General features: G+C 36.3%; 1 protein-coding gene across 1 annotated transcript in view; it reads right to left on the reverse strand.

Moving 5' to 3' along the window:
- The window catches only part of Rock2 (Rho associated coiled-coil containing protein kinase 2), a 99115-nt gene that overhangs the window by 13100 nt on the left and 63255 nt on the right, over positions 1-22760 (reverse strand). Inside the window, exons 6-23 of the mRNA XM_087907233.1 lie at positions 22029-22173; positions 19977-20115; positions 18541-18632; positions 17710-17869; positions 15976-16036; positions 15186-15197; positions 13083-13162; positions 12876-12924; positions 11688-11823; positions 11508-11599; positions 11055-11301; positions 10205-10311; positions 7782-7941; positions 4486-4646; positions 3993-4177; positions 3230-3299; positions 1725-1828; positions 1286-1472 (exon numbers count right to left, since the gene is read on the reverse strand). Coding sequence (XP_087763359.1) covers positions 1286-1472; positions 1725-1828; positions 3230-3299; positions 3993-4177; positions 4486-4646; positions 7782-7941; positions 10205-10311; positions 11055-11301; positions 11508-11599; positions 11688-11823; positions 12876-12924; positions 13083-13162; positions 15186-15197; positions 15976-16036; positions 17710-17869; positions 18541-18632; positions 19977-20115; positions 22029-22173 — 2187 coding nt within the window. The remainder of the gene's footprint in view (positions 1-1285; positions 1473-1724; positions 1829-3229; positions 3300-3992; positions 4178-4485; positions 4647-7781; positions 7942-10204; positions 10312-11054; positions 11302-11507; positions 11600-11687; positions 11824-12875; positions 12925-13082; positions 13163-15185; positions 15198-15975; positions 16037-17709; positions 17870-18540; positions 18633-19976; positions 20116-22028; positions 22174-22760) is intronic.

Below are 22760 nucleotides of genomic sequence, written 5' to 3' on the forward strand. Positions count from 1 at the left end.
ACCTATTTTGGTTCTGTTTGCTGAGACAGTTGTATGTATTTTAGGCTAGCCTCCACCTTGCTGTGTAAACAAGAGTGTTCTTCAACTTCTGACCCTCTTGCCTTCGCTTCCCAAATGTTGGAATTACAGCCATGTACTACCTACCACATCTGCTATTTTTAATTTTAATTTAATGCATATTAGCATTGACCTGAATGTATGTCTCTGTAGCATGTGTGTGCAGTGTCCTCAGAGACCAGAAAGGGGCGTCAAACACCCTGTAACTACAGAGTTGCTACAAGACAAGTAAGAGCTGCCATGTGGGTGATGGGAATCAAACCCAGGTCCTCTGGAAGAGTAGCCAGTGCTCTCAGGCACTGAGTCATCTCTCCAGCCTCCACACGTATTTAGCAATTGAGATGCAAGGGTTTGCTGTTATAAGTATCTCTGTGTCTCTAAGCACTGTGCTAGTTTCTTTAGCATAGTTATTTTAGTGTGGACTTTCTTTGGGTGGTACCATGCACTTAAAATTTAACAGAAATGGTCATACTATTAGCAAAATTACAGATATTATATTGAATTTAACTCTCCATTTATTGTAAAGAAAAATGTCATTTTCCAGACACCTGAAGTTGACAGCTTATTTTCAGTCACATAAAGGATATTTCAAACCTATGGCATTCATCTGACCTTTTGCTGGAGAACAGCATCCACTGATTATTTGTGCTATCTCTTTTGGCCAATTTTCTTCTAAATTGTTTCATCTCGTTTAATGAATTACAGGAATTCTGTATGTATTCTAAAAATTAATGCTGTTTAACATATACCAGTATCTTTTCTTTGTTTAGGCTGTCTTGTGTCACATAGACGTTTTAGGGTCTAAAAGCTTAAACTTCCTATTTTTCACATCTGGTCCGTAAGTTAGGTACAATTTACTTAGTCAGATTGACCTTTATTCCTTTCACATAAAACTCCATTATTCCAAACCCACTTCCTGACTGAGTGTTTTCGAACTGGTTTTATTACTATCTGCACAAACACAAGGTCTTGTGCACGCACCTCCCTCTAGTCAACTGTTCACCTTCCTTACTGTGGTATTCAGTAGCTCTACATGACTGATAGCACAAGACCAACTGCTTTCTGTTTTAGTTTTCTCTGAAATGTTTCTTTAGTTAGACTCTGTTACCATTTGCTAACAGATACAGATAATTTTTAATTTATATCTGACACAGCTCCTAGATGTTTCTGAGACTTTTATGACACAATAATTTAATTACAAACCCAAAGCACCAAGAATTTTACTTACAGATGCAATTGTGGCATCCTTTTCAGTAAGTTCTTGCTTGTGTCTAGCCATCATCTCTTTTATCTCCAGTTCTTTCATGATTTTCTCTTTTTCCAAATCAGAATATTGTTCCTCAGCAATGGAACGAGCCAGCTGCTCAGAGTCTGCTTTGGTCAGGGTGATCTCCAGCTGGGCAGCCAAAGAGTCTCTGTATTTCAGAGATATACCATAAAAAATTTAAGCATATGGTAATGGGATTGAACCCAAGGCCTCATATATTCTAAACAGTCTTCCCAAGCTAAGTCCCAGATCCCTTGGAGATGACATTTTAATGATCATTTTTCATTATTAAGTCAAAAGTCTTTCTCTACTTGGTTGTTTATCACATTTTTTTTATATTAACTTGGTGAAAAGGAGGCTGAGAACAGGACACACACCCATGGACAAGGCCTGTCCTTACCTTTCGTCCTGTAAGTCCTGCTTCTTCTGCTGTAACTCTTTACACAGCTTAGTCTTCTCTTCACTTTCTTCCTTAAGTTCTCTAACTTGTGTCTTATAAAGGGTCTAAACGGCAAAACAGAAATGTGTCCATTATCACCAAGAATATGACTTACATTCAAAGTCTAGGTAGGCAAAAATCTTTGCCTACACATATTTTCTTAATATGCCTACACATATTTCTACACATATTTTCTTAATGTTGAGTAATTTGGGGCTCCTGAGAAATTAATAATTTTGTGGGTTTTCCCATTTTCTAGTTACCAATTAAGCAAATATTTGGGTATCTGCCAAAATACACTGTAGACAGAATATCCTACATCTAGTTCCTACTCAACCCCTAAAACAGCCATTTAATAATATATATAGTATGATTTTCAACTGACTATTACAGCAAAATTTCCAGTTAAATGTACAGGCTGGTAGTATAAATGATGAAAAACACTGCTGGTTAATTTTGTTTGTTTTTTGTTTGTTTTATGTTTGTTTTAAGGTGACAGATCAATGGAACTACTCCATGAAAACACTTCACATTGCTGGGCGGTGGTAGTGCGCACCTTTAAGTCTCACACGCAAGAGGCAGAGGCAGGTTCAAGGCCAGACTGATCTACAGAATGAGTTTCAGGACACCCGGGCCTACACAGAGAAACCCTGTCTTGGAAGCCATTAAAAGAGGAAGGGAGGGTAGGAGGGAGGGGAAATACTTCATATTTTTAAAGTGCTCTCAAAAAAACCCACAAATATCAAAATGACAATTTTATTCCTTTCCTTACAAAAGCACAATTTCCAAAATTTGATGCTTTTAACAAGCTTCACAGGCTGATAGTAATTTATGCTTAGGATAATGTTCTAGCAACAATACCTCATTTGTTGTTTTGAGACAATGTCTCCCCTTCTGTTGCCCAGATTCGCTTCAATTTTGAGGGCTCAAGTGATCTTCCCACCTCAGACTGCCTGGCAGCTGCAACTACAGGCACATACTACCAAGCCAGTCTGATAAAGGATTCCTGTTAAAGAATCTATAGTCTTTTGCCCAGCACTTTTTCTTTTTTATGGTACTCCCATGCTCCCATGTTAGGAAAGCATTTCACCAATGAGTTATATCATCGATCCGGGTTTGCTTTTTATGAGTCATGTAAGATTCCACCTAAATACTTATGGTGTGATGGTAAACTATTATAATACCAGTACTCAGAAGGTAGACAGTTTGCATATTGGAGACCAGCATGGGCTACACAGCAGGTGTGTTAAAAAACAAAAAACAAAAAACAAAGCCTAAAACCAAAGCAAGCAGGGATAAACAAACAAAAGCTGTGCATCTTACCCTCTTCTGAACTCCCAGGGTACCATGCATGCATGTGGTACACATACATGCCTACACCCAAAATACAAATACAGAGAAAGTGAAACAAGTATTTGTTTCAATTAAAAGACAATCATTCTCTGGTTCTGTAGGAAGTGCCTTACTGAGAAATACTGCTCCGCTTCAAGCTGGTCTTGCAGTTCCTTCATCTGCCCGTCTGCATCCTGCCGCTCTCTGTGAACATGGAAGTTCAAGTTTTTAGTAAAGTAAGATATACACATTCAAACTCACTCTGCAAAGAATTCCTGCAATCAAGTAATTTTCATGCAACACTAACTTCACCACTGCCTTCCAAACTCTCATCCCTGCAGGCCTAGTGGCAGAGCCTATAATCCCAGCAACTGGAAGGCCAAGGCAGGAGGGATTATGAGTTCAAAGCCAGCCTGGAGAATTCTATGAGACCATGTATCAAAAAACAAACAAACAAAAAAACAAAACAAAACAAAACCCAATCTAAACAACTGAAAGCTGTGCACTCCGAAGGCTGGGAAAGACGATGCCTGGGTGGCTACACAGTGAGGCTATAAAAACAGTTACAACAACAAAACACCAAAAACAACAGACACACACGCACAAAGAAAACTAATCCTTTAGCACTGTGCACAGGCTTTTCCTGAGGCTATATCACATCATTTGTCATTAATTCAACAACTAATACAGTGTTTGCCTGTATTTTCAGTTTATTTTACTTTCACATTGCTATATAAGTTGGCTCTGGAATTCCAATCTTTTTCACACTTCCAAGTGTTGGGATTATAGGAATTATCACCAAACCTGGCTTTCATTTTAAATAAATACAATTATATAAATAAACACACAAAACCTCTCAGAAGCCGTCAATCTAAATATCTGAACCAGTTAACTTACTTTCGAAGTTCAGCATTTTGCTTTTCCAAGTTCATTTTCATTTCCATGAGATGATTATTTTCTTGCTTTATCTGTTTTTCTGACATTTTCAGGGTGTTAACTTGCTGAGTCTGCATCTTCAGGTCATTTTGCATAAGGCAACGCTTCTGAGTTTCCTGCTCTATCTTTAATGTCAAATTTCTAACCTAAAAAGTAAATTGTATACTTAGTATCTAAGTAAATTATTTTAATTTTTCTCAAGAACAATAATTTCTTAATCATATCACATTAAAATATAGATATTTCTAATATTTTTAAATATAATCTTTAAGTTTTAAGTAACTTAAAATTATTCAATTATGACTGATTTACTCTATCATTAAACCCAACAGACTCCATAGAATATTATAAGAAAAACATTAAAAATTAAATAATGCAGTCACCATTAAATGTATCCAATAAAACTAGCTTCTTATTGGTTCATTCATTTTTATTTCGTGCAATTCACACTTACATCCTCATTTAGCACATCTTTCTGCTTCAGCAGCTCGTTTAATTTCTGCTGGGACTGTTTGAGGTCACAGTCCAATATAGAGCACCTTTTCTCGGCTTCCAGGAGTAGGTTTTCCACTTTCTGCTTTAAAGACCTTTCTTCCAATAGCTTCTTCTCCATTTCTATTACAATGAAAGTAGACAAAACTATGAGTCTGTCTGAAATGTAAGCATTTTAATTAAGAGCAAGTGGTACTGTCCTATATTGTTATTTGTTTCTAACTGAACATTTTTATCACTTCAAATATACTTGAGATACTATAAATTTTAGGCTAGAAAATTGGGAGTTTTATTTCTGCAATATAAAATTATACTACTTGTGATACTACATCTATTCTAATGAAAAAAAGATAATTCTGTTTTTGTGTAAAAGACACTGGCATCTTTCAAAACAAACAAACAAACAGTGTGACTTCCTACTGGAAAGCATTCCAGGCAGATCCCATCACTTCTCTTTCCATATGTTATTACACAGGTATTGAAAATTATGTTTGGAGAGATAGAAAGACTCAGAAACAAAACTTTCTGATCTTAAATCTTGGCTCTGACACTTACTAATTATTTAAGTAGGTAAATGAACTTCTTTGGCATTAATTTTCTTCCACCTAAGAGGGTAATGGTATTTAACCTCCAGCATATGGCAAAAAATTGTTGAAGCTGATACATATATAGGACTTAAAATACTGCCAGACATATGGCAGGCACTAGGTAAGTGCTGAATAACACTTAACAGGATTTTTTTTTTAATAATTAGTAAAATGATAGGAGAAAATGGAGTACATATACAAAGCATTAGCTTACTCAGTAAGTAATCTTTGCTTTTTTAAGTTTTATTTTCTTCATTTTTTTAAAAAATGACTTGTAATAAACATAACTTATCAGAAAAAATAATCTTTTAAAAAGCATTTTTTTCATCTTAAGGTGATCAATAAAGTGTGCCCCTAACCAAGTAAGTTCAATTCTAAAGGTAAATTTTAGTTAATCTTTTGATTAGTATTTCAGTTCATACCCAAGTAGGAGTTCTCTGCCCTCTCAACACCGAATGTTTAACACACAACTATTATTTACAGTTGCATTAGGTAAGAATGTAATCCATTAATTTTCAGACCTTTTTAAAAAAGTGTACACGTATTCACATATGTATAAAGGCTTAAAGTTGATGTTGGGTATCTTCCTTGTCTGCTTCCCACTGTATACTGTGTTCAGTGTACATACATGTGTTCACATGTGTAGTATTGGAGCTTAAAGCTGCTATTGGGTCTCTTCCTCGTCTGCTCCTCACTGTATACTGTGGCAGGGCTTCTGAGTGGGTGAATGTAGAGCTCACTAATTGTGGTTTGTCTAGCTAGTGAGCTTGCCCCAGGGATTCCCCTTCTCTGTCTTCTGAGTGCTAGGATTGCTTGCCTGGATTTGATATCATCATCTTCATGGCCAGAACTGAAAATATTTAATGAAGGGTCTTTAAAAGTGTGCATAGATAAATGAAACATTCTCTACATGCTAGTATAAGTAGATAGTATTTCTAATTATAGTACGTGTACAATAGCACTTCAATTTCACAACCTAATAATACCATCATTATTCCTTTACAGGGAACTAGACAAGGTCATACTGGCAATAATTACTTGTTCAAGATATGTTCTTAGTTTACGGAGATGATAACATGTAGTAGAAAGAGCAAGAATTTTAGACTCAGGCTTGAAAGACATCTATAATATTTAAGAGATGGGTGCCTATGCATAAAAATGTAAGAAAGTTATCACATATCATGTATTAGTGCTCCAAGGAACCACTGGAAACAAATGTTATATTGAAGTGTTTCTTTTTTGTCAGTTTAAAAAATAATCAAAAAACCAATGCAATTACTTACTCAAATAAAAAAATAAATTCATTTAAGAAACCATATATTGGTGTAGAGAATAGAAGCACAAGAAAACTTACTGAGTTAGTAGACATATTCTACATCTTGCTGTGGTGGTAGCTACATGAGTGTAACACAAACATCAAAACTATTTACACTTTACTGCATATAAATTAAATCTCAAAACCAACTTAATTCTCTTCTACGCCATAAACAAGGAAATTAATCTAATTAACTTAAGTTCATTGACTTAATCTCTTCAGATTAGACCTTCCTAAGTAAAGTACCTGTCTCATTTCTTTCTTTTTTGTTAGTCAGGGTCTCACTGTGTAACCCAGTGTATCTGTATAGCTGAGACCCCCATCTGCTTCTGCCTCCTGAGTGCTGGAATTAAAGGAGTGCACCATCGTTCACGACTTGTTTGAATTAATGCTTTAATCTAAATTGGTTGTAATAAGAAAATCTAAATCTTAATTATATTTAAAGAGTGAAAGGCTACTTCTTCTAAGATATTCGTATCTTAGTAAGAAGTGAAACTTCTGACCCAGGGTTTTAAGACTTGGACAAAAATATTTTCAAATATTGATTATTTGTAGAATTTCAAATCTATTAATAAAGTTAGAAAACTTTATTTACTAATTATCCTAATAGTAAAATAAAAGGCTAATGCAAAGATTGGTCTGTGGAAGCTAACATTGGGATCTATTAGTATGACATGGCTTTAATAAAATCTGACTGGCACCTTTAGTACATCAGAGTCCAAAGCACTCAGTCAACTGAATAGTCTAGCTCAGCGGTTCTAAATTATGACCCCTGAGGATCAAATAATCCTTTCACAAGGGTTGCCTAAAACCATAGGAAAACACAGGTATTTTACAATATGATTCATAACATATAGTTATAGTTATGAAGTAGTAATGAAATTAATGTATGGTTGAGGTCACCACAACATGAGGAACTGTATTAAAGGGTCACAGCATAAGAAGGTTGAGAACCACTGTTCTAGATGGACTAGCTATTATGTAAATTTTGATCTTATATAACTATTAATACTTTTGTACTACATCTAGGTAAACGTCAAACTACAGTAAAGTTATATCAAAGAACATATTTCCCAAATCAGTATAGAACATCACATTATACACCTTATGGCATCAATGTCACTGAAGCATCACTTTCTTTCAGATCTAAAAATATGGTAGAGTGATTTTGCATTTGGGCTTTAGTTTCTTAGAAATTGTTGTAATGATACAAAGGTTAAAAAAAAAAGAAGTATATAAAGTTTCCCTGATAATTTCTTTCCTTTCAGCTCCCAATACTTGGCAATATAAACAAATACCATATTTTGTAAAAGTGAAGACTGACTCTAGAATGGGAACACACCTCACAGTGCATACCTTTCATGGCTTCTGATTTAGCTTCTTCAATGGATTCATAGATCTTGTTTTTATCCGCCAGCCGTGCTTTTGTGGTCTTGTGCTCAGCTTCTTCTTGCTCTAAACTCTGCTGTATCACTTTCAGTTGGTATGTCATATCTATTTCCATGTTGCTCTTTTCCTAATAAACATTATCCATCCATGGTGATTATTAACAGAATTTCGAAGACTTTTAAAATTCTTTTAAACAGTCTAAGAATGTTCAGCATCTTCCTTATCTTCTCCGTCTGAGTTTCCTGGGACCTAATTGCTGGCCTCTGCAACCATCCACTGTTCTGAGATATAAACTGAGCGTCTAATTTCAACGATGTGACAAGATTGCTATTCTCACCATACAATACTTCTTGGGCTCCCCTTTTCTGACTCTAACCTGCAGCCCTGATACTAACCACTGATGCTGTTGACAATGGACACCCTGACTCTCCCTAACCAGCTCTCACCTTCCTGCCACTCTCAAGGTTCCCCAGCTGCTTCTGAGGTGCTAGTTTTATTTGTTTCTAATTAGCTATTTTACTTAAAATGTATGTGTATTTTGCTTCTATATATGTGTGTTTGCCACATGTGTCTGGTACTCGTGTAAGTCAGAAGAGTGTGACAGATTCCCGAAACCAGAGTTACAGATGGTTATGAGCCACCTTCTGAGTGCTGGGAACCAAACCTGGATCCTCTTAACTGTAGAACCATCTCTCCAGTTATAGGACTCTGGTATTGTTTATACACAAGGTCTCTCTTACTAAAGCATTATTTTTTGAACTTTAGAAATATATAATAATAGCCATGTGTAGTGGCTAGAATTTTAATCCCAGCACTCAGCAGAGAGAGGCAGGCAGATCACTGTGAGTTCAAGACCTGCCTGGTCTACAGAGTTCCAGAACAGCCAGGGCTACCCTGAGAAACCCTATTTCTAAACACCACCCCCGCCAACCACCAAAAGAGTAATGCTTACAATCTAGCTACATTAAATAACAACAAATCTCATGATGTTCTACTACCCAAATAGTAGGTCTTTTTCTGTGATGCTGGGGATTGAACTCATGGTGTTGGACATGCCAAGTAAGCACTCTACCACCGAGCTACATGCCCAACCAGACATGTTTTAAGTTTGAAAGACTTGAATAATAGAAGTCAGTTTATTTCCTATATATGCCCAGGATTTGTAACACAGAGTATACAGCCAGCAAAACCTGAAGTACTTATTATCTTACCCTTAAAGAATTCGTTTCATGACTCATTCCAGAAACACTGACAAAACAAGCAAATCATACCACTACTGTTCCCTACCCTCAGCTTTGCTCAAGTGGCTATCCTCCAGCTAGAGGATACCCTCTAGAGGTACTGGCCTCTTTACCTGCCCAGTTCTCTGACATACCAGGTCAGGGATCACTTTCTACACCTGAAAGGCATACTATGTACAAACAGCTAGCATTTTGTTTGCTTACAAAACATTAGAACTACCTAGGTCAGAGGTTCTCAACCTTTCTAATGCTGAGACCCTTTAATACAGTTCCTCATGTTGTGATGATCCCCAACCATAAAATTATTTTCAATGCTACTTCGTAACTGTAATTTTGCTGCTGTTATGAATCATAATGTAAATATTTGTATTTCTGATGGTCTTAGATATATGAAAGTGTTGTTCCACCTCCCAAATGGGTTGCAATCTACAGACTGAGAACCGTTGACCTAAGGGCTTAATTATTACTTTTATTAGTTGAGCCTGGGACTCACCAGGTAGCCCCCAGCAGCTAGCCTTGAACTCACAGAGATCCACCTGCCTCTGTCTCCCCAGGGTTGGGATCAAAGGTGTGTATCATCATGACTAGCTTATTATCACTTTTAAAATTATCTATCAGACTGTGATAATATTTAAAGCAACACTGCACTCTAATATTTCTACTATAGAAAACATTAAATATTCAGATCAATGAATACATACATGCATAGGCATACATGCAGAGCACTTGTACATAAAATAAAAAAAATAACATACCAAGGGCTACCTATATGGTATTAAAGTTATAGCTCTTGTTTATATAGTCAAGTTCAAATAGAAAAGTCTATGTATATATGAAAATATTCTAGCTAATTAGCCCCTTATTTTGGTAACTTTTCATACACACACACACACACACACACACACACACACACACACACACACACACACTATTCTGCCTGCATGTATCCCTGTGGGCCAAAAGAGGGTACCAGATCTCATTATAGATGGTTGTGAGCCACCATGTGGTGGCTGGGAATTGAACTCAGAACCTCTGGAAGAGCAGCCAGTGCTCTTATCCTCTGAGCCACGTCTTCAGTCCTGGTAACTTTTCTTATCTGAAATCGCACTGCCCTCTTCTCACACACAAAGTGCAATGTGCTGTGGTTACCTTCTCTAGGTCAGCAAGCTTCTCCTGCAGCTGTCTCTTCTCCAGCTCTACTTTTGCTAGCAAGGCTTTGCCAGTCTTCAGATCTTCTTCCAGCCCAGATATTCTACCTAAAAATTCAAACATTCTTTAAAACAACATGCTCAGCACGCATTCAATTAAGAATTATCTATCTCATATTTTGGAGTTGTTACTTGTGAGCAAGAGTTTTATAATCTATCAGAACAGCACTTTAAAAGTTTATTTAGCTAAAACTCAACTGACCATCCAAATCTAAAAAATACCATTTGAAAGTACATCTTTTGCTCACAAAATTTTAATCAATATATTTTTAATGTTCTAATTTAATTTTGCAATTTTCATTTTAATTATATGTCTGAGGATGGGTTTGTGCATATGAGTTTCATGTCCAAAGAGGCCAGAAAAAGGAGCTGGAATCCTTGAAGTTGGAGTTACAGGCAGCTGAGAGCCTCCCAGTAGAAGTGCTAAGAACTGAACTTAGCAATCAATAAATGCTTTTAAACAGCTAAGCTGTCTCTCTAGCCCCAGACTCTAACTTTACTAACAGAAAACTACATTAAAAAAAACAAAAACAAAAACAAAACAAGCCAGGAGTGGTGGCCCACACCTTTAACCCTAAGTGGAGGCAGGCAGACAGATCTCTGAGTTCAAGCCAGCCTAGTCTGCACAGCAAGTTCAAGGATATCTTGGTTTACACAGAGAAACCCTGTTTTGGAAAACAAAAAACAAGACAAACAACAAACCCAGGTTACTGCAATACAATATTCATTTAAAGTTATTTCAAAATCATGAATTACCAAAAATCAAATCAAATGCAACCGCTGCTTTATACCTTGTAAATCATGAATTATCTCTGATCCATGGGTCCGGTCCCTCCTTTCAGATTCTAGAGCTGACTGAAGATTGATAAATTCCTTCTCAAGCTTTAACTTGGCAGTCTCAAGTAGGCAGTTTTTATCTTGTAGATCTCTATTGTTAGATTCCAGCTGCTGAATCTGTTTGGAACTTTCTGCCTGGGTTTTTCTTAACCGTGCTGCAGTATCAGACTCTGTTCGTAGCAAAGCATTAGCTTCATCCAGCTGTTATCCAATTCAAAAGCAAGCAGATTACCACAGACGTAACATAATAAACAGCATAGAACATCAATTTATTATCTTGGTACCAAACTACTTAAATAAAAATTCCAAGTATCATCCCCTTAAGTGTTAGAGCTAAGGGCTTAGCAACACTGCAATCAGCATTAACAGGTGTGGATAAATTCAGCACTTTACACAGACCAACCTACTTGTTTCTGGAGTTGATTGACTTTCTCGGTGGATATCTGAGAGCTCTGGTTCCTTTTCTTCAAATCTTCAAGTTGATCTTTTAAGCTGTTAACTATGAACAAAGCATTTTAGCAGCAAGCTTCCATACAACAAATACACTCAATATTTTTCTTAAATGTTTATTATTTTATATCACGAACCATCATTTTCCAAATTCCGTTTCTTGTCAGCTTCATGATCAGCTTTCCGTTGATATTCTGCATTTTTATGCTGAAGAAGGGCCTTTTCTCTTTCCAGCTGTCTCAGTGCTGACTCTACATTTTTCCTAAAGGTAATCTGAAACGATTAACATTATCATCAAAAGGAAACAGGCAGAGAAAACAGATCAAAACCCATCAGTGATCTCAAAAACATAAAAAGATACCTAAAAGGCTATCACTGTTTTGTTAAAATTATAATGTTCCCATGTTTGCAAAACAGTATATTACAATGAAATAATCAGACCCTTGTACTGGTTGGGTTTGTGTGTAAATCTGACACAAGCGAGGGTCATCAGAGAGGAAGGAGCCTTAATTGAGAAAACGCCTTCCTGAGATCCAGCTGTAAGGTATTTTCTCATTTAGTGATCATTGAAGGAAGACCAGTCCATGGTGGGTGGTACCATCCCTCGGCAGGTGGTCCTGGCTTCTCTAAAAGTGTAGGCTAAGAGGGCCAGGGAAAGTAAGCCAGTAAAGAGTACCTCTCCATCGTCTCTGCATCAGCTCCTCCTATAGGGATTATGCCCTGTTTGATCTCCTGTCCTGACTTCCTTTGGGGATGCTCTGTAGCAATGCTGAAGTGTGAGTCAAATAAACCCTTTCCTCCCCAACTTGCTTTTTGGTTGTGGTGTTTTTGTCACAGGAATAGAAACCGTAACTAAGACAACCCTTAATAACTTAATTTATTATACTATTAACAGTCATGCTCTCTGAAACTTTGTATCACTAATGAACCATCACTACTTAATCCAACAGACCTAAAATGTTATTAATTTCAGAACTTTAAAAAAATTACTTCCTGTTTTTAAAACATACCAGCCATTTTAGTAATCATATAAAAGCAAGTTTTGAAAAATTTTAAAGTTAGTATGCAAAGTAATAGCTTCATTATGGCATTTACATACCTATAGATATTCAAACTTTTTAAGAAAAAAAAAACATGAAGTACCTACACTAAATTAACTCAAACTGGCACAGCAAGTCACCCTGCAGTGATCTCCATCTTGTTCATTTATGACACAAGTAGGTTTTAATGATATGGACCGCAAAGCCTCTGAGAACTCTGTAGCTAAGTGGGTATCAAAGATTTTTTAGTGCCAAAAATGTTAATAAAGTACATGAAATTTTTACCTCTTCTTCTAGCTCCTTTGCCGTTTTCTCTAGGCGAGTATTAATAGATCTAAAGAATTTTAGAAAGAAGCAGTAAATAAAATAATTCTAGTTTATGGTAAAAGTATAGTCTATTAATTGAGAAAGCATTTGTATAATTAATTTGTGCTTTTCACTTTTAGTGCTGTATTTAAGCTTCAATTTTAAAATGTACTCTATGGCACATACTTGCACTTCTGTTCCAGTTCCTCCTTGGCTTGCAATTCACTGCTAAGGTGTTCTTCTAGTGCATACAATTTTTTCTGAATCTGTCAAAGATACAAAATATAATAAATTATAAGCTTTGATCACAAAGATGAGCAGCTTAAAGAAAACAGTGATCCCTATCAGCCTTTCCACTTACTGACCTCTCTGTAAGAGCACAGAATTGGTACTGCTAGTGTGACTGGCTTAGAGGGAAAGCACCCTCACCTCCCACTTTCTCCCTCACAGTACACATACAGGTATGAACACATTTACAGGAATAAACTCTTTTGTGATTTTTCTACACAGTGATAGGAACACTACTATGAAGGATTAAGGATTTAATGCATCTTGAGTAAATGATAGCTAATCCTATATCAAATCCTCTTAGTTTACATTAGTTATTTTAAGACAAGTTAAAATGATAAAAACTACTAAATAACACATTTGAAATATTCCTTTAAAAATATTTACTATTATCTTTTTACATGTTTATATTTATGTGTATGCCTGCATGAATTTAAGTGCACCACATCTGTACAGGAGCTCTTGGAGGCCAGAAGATGGCATTGGATCCCTTTCAACTGAAGCCGCCATGTGGGTGCTGGGAATTTAACACAGGTCCTCTACATGAGCAATAAACAATCTTAACTGCTGAGCCATCTTCCAGCTCCAAAGATCCTTTTCTTTGTTTTTTTGAGACAGGATCTCACATCTCAGGCTCTGAGTAGCTTGGAAATGCTATGCAGTCAAGCTGGAGTTCAGCTCACAGATCCACCTGCCTTACACTTCTGAGTGACAGAATTAAAGGTATGTCCAGCTACGCCTTCCTTCCCTCCCCCCCCCCGCCGCCCCGTTTTGAGATCCTATGGTACCTTGGATGCAATAAATACCAGGCACTTTACAAGTGTTGTTCCATTAACAGGAACAAAATACATAAGACAATGTCTCCTACATGTGGCAGCACATGCCTTTAAACCACTCAGGAGGAAGATGAAGGAGCACTTCTGGGAGTTCAAGATCAGCCTACTCTACATACTGAGTTCCAGGCCTCAACACAGTAGTGTTATATCCACCCACCTTATTAACTGAGATTCAGAAAGGTGAATATTCAGATCAAGGCAAAAATGATACATCAAAGCCAAGGTTTTAATGAGTATGTTCCCTGGGTTTGTTGTTCTTTTTAAACATTTTTTTCATCTTAAAAACAACAATCAAGCAACTCCTCTATTGTCCAAAACAAGTATAGGTTAAGAGCTGAGGAGATGGCTTTGTCAGTAAGCTGCTTACAGAATGAGCATGAGGACCTGAGTCCGGATCCTAACATACATGGAAAAGTCAAGGCCTGTTTATCTCTAGCACTGGAGAAGCCGAGGCAGGCAAAGGCCTGGTCTAGAGGGTGAGCTCCAGGTCAATCAAGGCTACAAACAAAACACCAACCAACCAAATAAAACAAAACAACAACAAAATCAAGCCATGGGTGCTTGAGTCTCTTACTCCAGTATTGGGGTGGGGGGTCAGAGGGAAGTGTGGCAGGGACAGGCAGCTCTTTGGGGTTGCTGGCCAGTCAGTCTGGCTTAATCTCTGAACTCCAGAGTACAGAGACCCTTTTTCAAAAATGAATGGATGGATGGATGGATGAAAGAAAAGTATAGAAAGTATTGAGGAAGATACTGACTACTAGCCTCCACACACTGTATACATATAAACACATCCAATCACACTCACATACACTAAACAGGTAAGTAAGGTCAACTATCTTTATCCTTTTCAGTACATTCACACCAAACAAACCATTTTGAAACAACTATTTTTTTTAAAGAAATACAGGTTAATAAGTGAGTCAGGATAAGCACTTTTAGCTGCTATAATACTCTAAACATATTATTACATGCCCTTGATAAATAAGAACAAAAAATTACATAACTCATTTTAAACAATAGATTTGTAAGAAAAATAATAAAAGGGTACTTGGTAGAGAAAAGGACGGCAAGTCTCTTGGGTAGACGCAGTACTCCAAATGGGAAGCAGACTATGACTAGATTAAAACATGAGCTTTTCTCCTTTTCAGTGTATTTGACAACGTACCTCCTGACTTTCCTATTCAGAAAAAAAAAAGAAAAAAAAATTTCAAAGCTTGTTATATTTTATAAAAGTTCATTAATTTATGCCATTCCAAAAATATTCAACAGGTCCTTCTACCTTTTGTTAAGTTTTAAGAAAAATTAGCACTATAACTTAGACTTGTATGTGTATCAGTCACAAGATATTTTAACATTCTGATTAGTTGTTCTTTATATAAATACACTAGGGAACAGGAATTCAAGATCTGTATCACTCTCCTACTTCTACGCCCCACTGCTTGATACATATACTCTTTCACAGCACTAAGATCATGACCTCTTCTACCTGCTATTATATCTGTTTATAAATTTATCACTCTTGCTACTGAATGAAGCTAGAAGCACATATTCACATAAAAGAATTACTTCAAAGTTGTGCTGAACACAGTACCTCCACTCAAAGAATGGTATCTCATGATTCATAAAGTGAACTTAAAAAAAATTAGTGACATGATGGTGCTAGTGATATGAGGATACGGTCCAGTGGTTAAGAGTACCATTGGCTGTCCTGCAGAAGATCTAGATTCAGTTCCCAGAATCCACTTGTAAGACTGTCTGTAACTCTATGTTCTTTCAGGGGCTCCAACCCCTCTCCTCTGGCCTCCACTAACAGTGTATGCTCATAGTGAGCAGACATAAATACAGGCAAAGCATTCATACACAAAAAAATAAGATTTGTATTTGAAGACAATCAGTGGTTATGAGTATTTGAACACATACCTAAAGTAAATAACATAGTAAAAATGTATACATACTTCACTCTTCCTTGTTTGTATTGCATCGTTTTCTCTACAGGGTGGAGAGTCACTTAATAACCTGGAAAGACAGAAGGAAAGATTTTTTTTGCATTCCACCTTAATTCACTTTGTCTTATATAAATGAACATTCTAGGTGCAGCACTTATTCTGCTGCTGGGCAAGTCACACCTCTGCCTCTGCATAGAAGGTGCCCAGTCTGAGCTGTTAGGACTAGAGTCACAACATGGACCTCTTCGTCCCACTTGCATTTCTACAATGATTATATTCTGTCAGGTTTTTTGTTTGGTTTGATTTGGTTTTTGTTTTTTGAGTCAGGGTTTCTCTGTGTAGCTTTAGTGCCTGTTCTGGAACTAGCTCTTGTAGACCAGGCTGGCTTTGAACTCACAGAGATCCACCTGCCTCTGCCTCCCAAGTACTGGAATTAAAGACATGCACCACCACCACCCAGCTAATACTGTTTCTTTGAAAAAGGAACATCTCTTCTTTTTTTGCAAAGATAAGAGCTCAATGTCATAATTTATACATTATCTTCTAAAAAAATATTTATTATACTCATTTATTGTGTGTGCTCACGCACACAAATGCCAGGTGATACATGAGAGGTCAGGGGACAATTTGTGGGAGTTGGTTCTCTCTTTCCACCATTTGAGTCATCAGGCTTGGCAGCAAGTGCCTTACCTACTGAACCATCTTTCAGTTGTATTCTTCCCACCATCTATAAACATGGATAAGTTTTTTTTAATCCCTGATACTCTTTTTGAAAAAACATATAATTTTTAAAAGATTTTTTAATTTATCTATAATTATGCAGTGTTCTGAATGCATACTAGAAGAGGGCACTGGATCTCATTATAGATGGCTGTGACCACCACGTGGTTACTGTGAATTGAACAAAGGACCTCTGAAAGAGCAGCTAGTAGTACTCTTAACCTGAGCCATCTCTCCAGCCCAAAGACATATATTCTTTAATTTTGTGTGTATAAGTATTTTGTCTAAATGTTTGTCTGTGCACTACACGTGTGCCTGGTGCCCACAGAGGCCAGAGAAGGACAGTGGATCCACAGAATTGGAATTACAGATGGTGGTGAACTGCCATGGGTACAAAGAATCCAACCTGGATCCTCTGGAAGAGTAGTCAGTGCTCTAATGACTGAACCATCCCTCCAGTGCATTAGCCTTACTTTGTTCAGAACTTTAAAAAGTTTTAAAACATTATGACTAGGGAGGTGACTAACCCATCTTAATTTGCCTGAGCTTTTCCTAGTTTTGTTATTTAATCTCAGGTAAAACCTCAAACCTGAGCAAGCTGTGATAGCTGTCACTTTCATCATCACATGTGGGTGTACCAAGACGTTTCTCAAACACTTTTAACATTTGTTTCCGATATTTAACAGTTTTCAGTTTCAGTTTTCCTCCTTGCTTACCAGTCAAAAATTCCTTAGCAGAATGTAAATACCACATTCTACCTTTTTTTTTTTAAAAAAAAAAATATTCTGTGATTCTCTTATATCCTTCATGAGATAATAAATTCCAGCAAAATCAAGTATTTGTTCTTACTGCATATCTTCAAAAGAATATAGGACAGCCTTACAATCATTTACAGATAAATAATATGTAACATTCAGACATCAAATGATGAAATAAAATTAGAAATAATTTAGACAGCATATTAGGCAAAAAGCTTACAGCTAGGCTATAATAATAATAAATTTAAATAAATAAATCACATACAAATTTTCTCTAAAGTAGGTAAATCCTATAAAAGGCAGCTGATTTCCCACAAAAGCTTTAGGGATCGGAAAAGTCTCTACATCTCCTTTGTCGTCCTCGATGTCATCAAAGTTGCTGCTGTCTATGTCACTGCTGAGCTCAGGCACCACTGGAGCTGCCGCTGGGAGGAAAGGAAATATTATTCCATTCACAGCCAAAATAGAAGATCTACTAATTTTTTTATGATATATCATACTTTATACAAAACTCCACCAACCTACCTTCCATCTGCCACTTCATAGAAGTAACACATTGTAAGTAATTTATTACTCTATTCAATCAGCTTTAAATACAGACTAATATACCAATAAGAAAGGTCTATTATATTATTCTAGGAGCTAAAATTTATAAGTATCAACAACATACATATATTATTTCTATATATACACATACATGTATATTTCTACACTTTTTATGCAGAAATATTTCTCACTCATGAGCAACATTATATATACAAAATAAAAATAAATTACTATGTTTTATCAGAGTATGGTCTTAACAAGTAACTATTAATTTATCAACTTAAGGACTCAAGTTAAAGGACTACATTTCATGACTGAGATCTACAAAACTGCCAAATAAAGAAATGTTATAATGTCTATTAGCAAAAAAATTGGAGAAAAAATACATACTAGTTTACTAGAACAATGATGAACTATTTACCTAGCCACAGGAAAAGATGATTTCTCAATTTAAGACACACTTTATCAAATATGTACTATTTCAGAAGAGGAAATCAATTTGTAAGACTCAAACTGTAATAAAATAGAACACATAAATTGACTAACTTACTCTCTCTTATGTTCTCCCAATTCCACTGATCGTTCTTAAAGAAAGGATGCTGTTTTATTTCTTCTACCCCATTTCTTCCAAGTCGTACCTCCCTAAACAATGCAGTTAAAGATAATATTATGAAAAATAAGAATATTAATTTTTCAATTTTCACCAAAGGATCATAAATTTAAATATTTTTACTAAAAGTTTCAGCTTAAATGTTTCTTAAAACTAAGCTATGTGTCTAATCTTTGAACAAATCAAAGAGGAATAATGATATGTAGTCAACAGTAAACTATATGGGAAATAAACTTCACTTCCACCGGCATTCTGCTGTCAATCAAAAGCATAAAAAAAAACGCAAAAAATAATCCCTCTGTACATGCATGGCTCACTGATCTTAGCTCATGACAACTCTGGGCAAAACAGTACTACAGGCTGCTCTCGTAGAAGCACTAATCTTTCTCCTCTTAAAAAGAATTATCTATATTTACTACTAGAAGCACTCCCTCTCCATCAATATTAACATCTCATTCTGAATAAAATGAAAACAGGATGTAAATAGAAATTATCAAATGTGTGTTTCCGGTGAATGAATCTCCAGCGTGTACCCCATGTTATAATGAAATCCGTAGCAACCCCAGCAAACGTTATTCAGGTTCTATTTCATTTTATCAACACGGGTTGTTCATCAATCATATAACTAACAAAACTTACAGTTCCTTTCAACAAATTATTAGAGAAACCAAGGAAAAATCAAATGGCTTCTTCACTCTTTATAAAGGCAGCTTTCACACCTTTGTTCAACTATTTAGTTTTTTTAATCATAGAGTTTCCAGTGCAGATTTTTTCACACACAAATGCAAACTGAAGAGTCAGGAAGAAGCTCTTCCATACTACACAAATAGTTCTTTTACAGGTGGCCTGAGACGGGGCCTCATTCTGTAGCCTTAACTGTCCTGGAACTCACTATGTAGACTAGGCTGGCCTCGAACTCAGAGATCTGCCTGCTTCTGCCTCTGAGTGCTGGGATTAAACAGCAGCTACCTTTAAACAAATAGCTCTTAAGATTATAAATTATCGAGCATTTATCTATAGAAAATGCTGTCCTCTCAAAGTTATACAATCAAGAGTAATATGGAATACTATGTAAGAAGATAAAATGTGAATGACATAAATTTTATCTTTCCAAAGCCCCCCAAAAGATTTAATTTGCTAAATCATTTATACATCTTTATAGACATGAGGATTAAGATACAAATTAGATGACAATTAGGTCATATTCACAAGATGATGAAAGAAACCCAACAGCAGGTTTAAGGTGGGAGTGGGAGGACTAAACCATAATTAAACTACAGAGGTTGACTTGCATGTATGTAAGGCAAGCATACTTTCATTTCTGTAAATTGTAAAAGTAAAAGGGTTTCTCTATAAAGAAACTCTGTGTACATTACCTGTCTGTTAAGAAGGCACAGATGAGATTCTTTGCATGCTTAGAAATTTCTGTATCTTCAGGGAAACATAGTGAATTTTTATGATCCATAATTTTGCTATAGGTTCCTACAAGTGAATCTGCATAAAATGGAGTGTCTCCTAAATTTTAAAGAAAGACAGCAATGAGTGGGATAAATAATTCAAGTTAAATACTTTTCATACAATATTTAAATATCTTAAGTTTAAATCCATCTTCTTTCATGAAAGAACAAATGGCTATATAGAACAAGAATCACAGTGGAACATATATATATATATATATATATATATATATATATATATATATATATACACAAACACATTTAAAATGTAACCACACCATGACCTTTTAACCTTGAAAAAATAAATTTGCCTCTGGGTTTCCTCTAATTGAAATATTATATCTTGGGATCAAATGTAGTGGCACACACCTATAATAATCCCAGCACTTAGGAGGCAAAAGCAGGCAGATCTCTGTGAGTTCAGGCTAGCCTGGTCTACATAGTGAGTTCCAGGACAGCCAGGGCTACATAGTGAGACCCTGTCTCAAAAAATAAACAAAACTAAAACAAACAAAAAAGAAAACATATATTAAGACCCTAACTGAAAATAATTTTATAATTCATCTCAACTGTGATAACTTAAATCACACAGTGATTACAGACACCTTTCATCCCAGCACTCCAGAGGAAGAGGCAGATAGATCTTTTATGAATTCCAGGCCAACCTGGTCTACCTAAGAAAGTGTCTCAAAAGGAGAAAGAAGAAAGAGGAGGAGGAAGATGAAGAATATGTATTTGCTTATGTGCTGAGTTCCAGGGAAGCCAAGGCTACAGAGAGAGATTGTGTCTCCAACAAACAAATGAAAACCTGAAACATAGACAAATAGTAAACAAAACACAGTTTGAAATTCAATGGCATAACAAGTTACATGAATTAAAAAATGATCTTAGTTCTCTATATCTATTGAAACAAATACTAAAATTTGCTTAAATATTTACTCAACCATTTAAAATACTTTACAATAAAAGGACTATTAAGACATTGTAGGGGCTAGAGAGATGGCTTAAGTGGTTAGAGCATGCAGAGCTTTTGCAAAGCGCCAAAATCAGTTCCCAGCACCCTTGTCAGATGCTCAACACGAACTGTGTAACTCCAGCTCCAGGGGATTCACACACAAACACATACACACACACACACACACACACACACACACACACACACACACACACATACAGACCCCACACACAGAGTAAATAAATCTTTAAAAACAACAACCTTGTAAACTACTGGCGCTGGAGCAATAGTTGGACAGCTAAAAGCATTTGCTGCTAACTCTTCCGGAGTTTGGTTTTCAGCACTCATACCACAGTTGCCCACACAACCTCAGCTCCAGGGATTCATCAGAAGACTAAAGGAGGCCTACGAAAGCTGTAAATTTGTTCTTGCTCTAATACTGCCTTAATTTAAAAAAGATCTAGTGATGAGAAGCATTACATCTGCAATCCCAGCATACAACTGGCTGAGGCAGTGGATTTTGACTTTTTTTTTTTGTTTTTTTTTTTTTTTTGGATTTTGACTTTGAGGTCAGCATCAGCTATATGAAAATACTTACGAAAATAAAAAGATCTACTGGAGAAAACTTCTTACCAACATACTTTACACAGTGAACTTCTTTTCAATCATTCTGCCAATCTTATATCAGATTCTACTTTCTTGACTTATCTACTAGCATGTGCATGTGTAGGCATGTGCATGTGAAGCATGTGCATTCATACATAGGTCACATTCACAGGTGGAGGTTAAATCACAATTTGCAGGTACTGGTTCTCTTCTACCTGCACCTGAATCCTAGAGATCAAGCTCAGATGGTCAAGCTCAGTAGCCAGTGTTTTTTACCCGTTAAGCCATCTCACCAGCTCTACATCAGTGGTAATTCAGTTTTCAGAAATTCTGACCCCTCCCTTGAACAACACAATTTCTTTATATTCTCCAATTCTTGACTCAATTATAAGGTGTTAATATTGACTTACCCACTAGCATCTCAAAAAGGAAAACACCTACAGACCACCAATCACACTCTCGACCGTAGTAGCCATCACCACCTTGTGATTTCAGAACCTCAGGTGATATGTAATCAGGAGTTCCAACTGCTGTATCGCAATGCACCATGCCTGTCTGGGTAAACAGTAGAATTACAACACAAAGCCAAACAACCAGTTGAAGGTGAATACATACAGACAACTGATTTATTATCAGACAGTCAGTGACACTCATCACTTCCAATAGAACATCATGACCTGGCTTCAGGACTCAGGCGATATCACCAAATGCACAGAAATGCCTGGATGAGGGAAACCAGCGTTAAGTTTTCATTCATGAGAAAAGGAAAAGACAGTGGGCTCCCAAGACTATGAAAACTGACAATTTTTCTTGTTTATTAAAGTAAGGGAAGTACAAAATGTGATCTTAATGACACAACATGGGGAAAACAAAAGAATCGTTAAGAAAAAAGCAGCTTTGCTGTTTTGGAAAGAAGCAAAAGCCCTTAACAATGGCAAAGTGTCTCTCAGATTGAACATGGTGTTAAGAAGTGATTCACAATTTCTCAAGAGTAAACTGAAGAAATGTATTAAACATTTAAACTAAAAGACCATAAAGGCTTGGCGCTTCTTAGCTTTATGTATTTTTAATTATGTAGTTGTATTAACAAACTTGGCAAAGTATCCAACAACTTCACCTGTGCTTGGTTTTGTTGGTAATAC

Source organism: Myodes glareolus, chromosome 6 (assembly GCF_982192425.1).
Source record: "Myodes glareolus chromosome 6, mMyoGla1.1, whole genome shotgun sequence".
Taxonomy (NCBI): Eukaryota; Metazoa; Chordata; class Mammalia; order Rodentia; family Cricetidae; genus Myodes; species Myodes glareolus.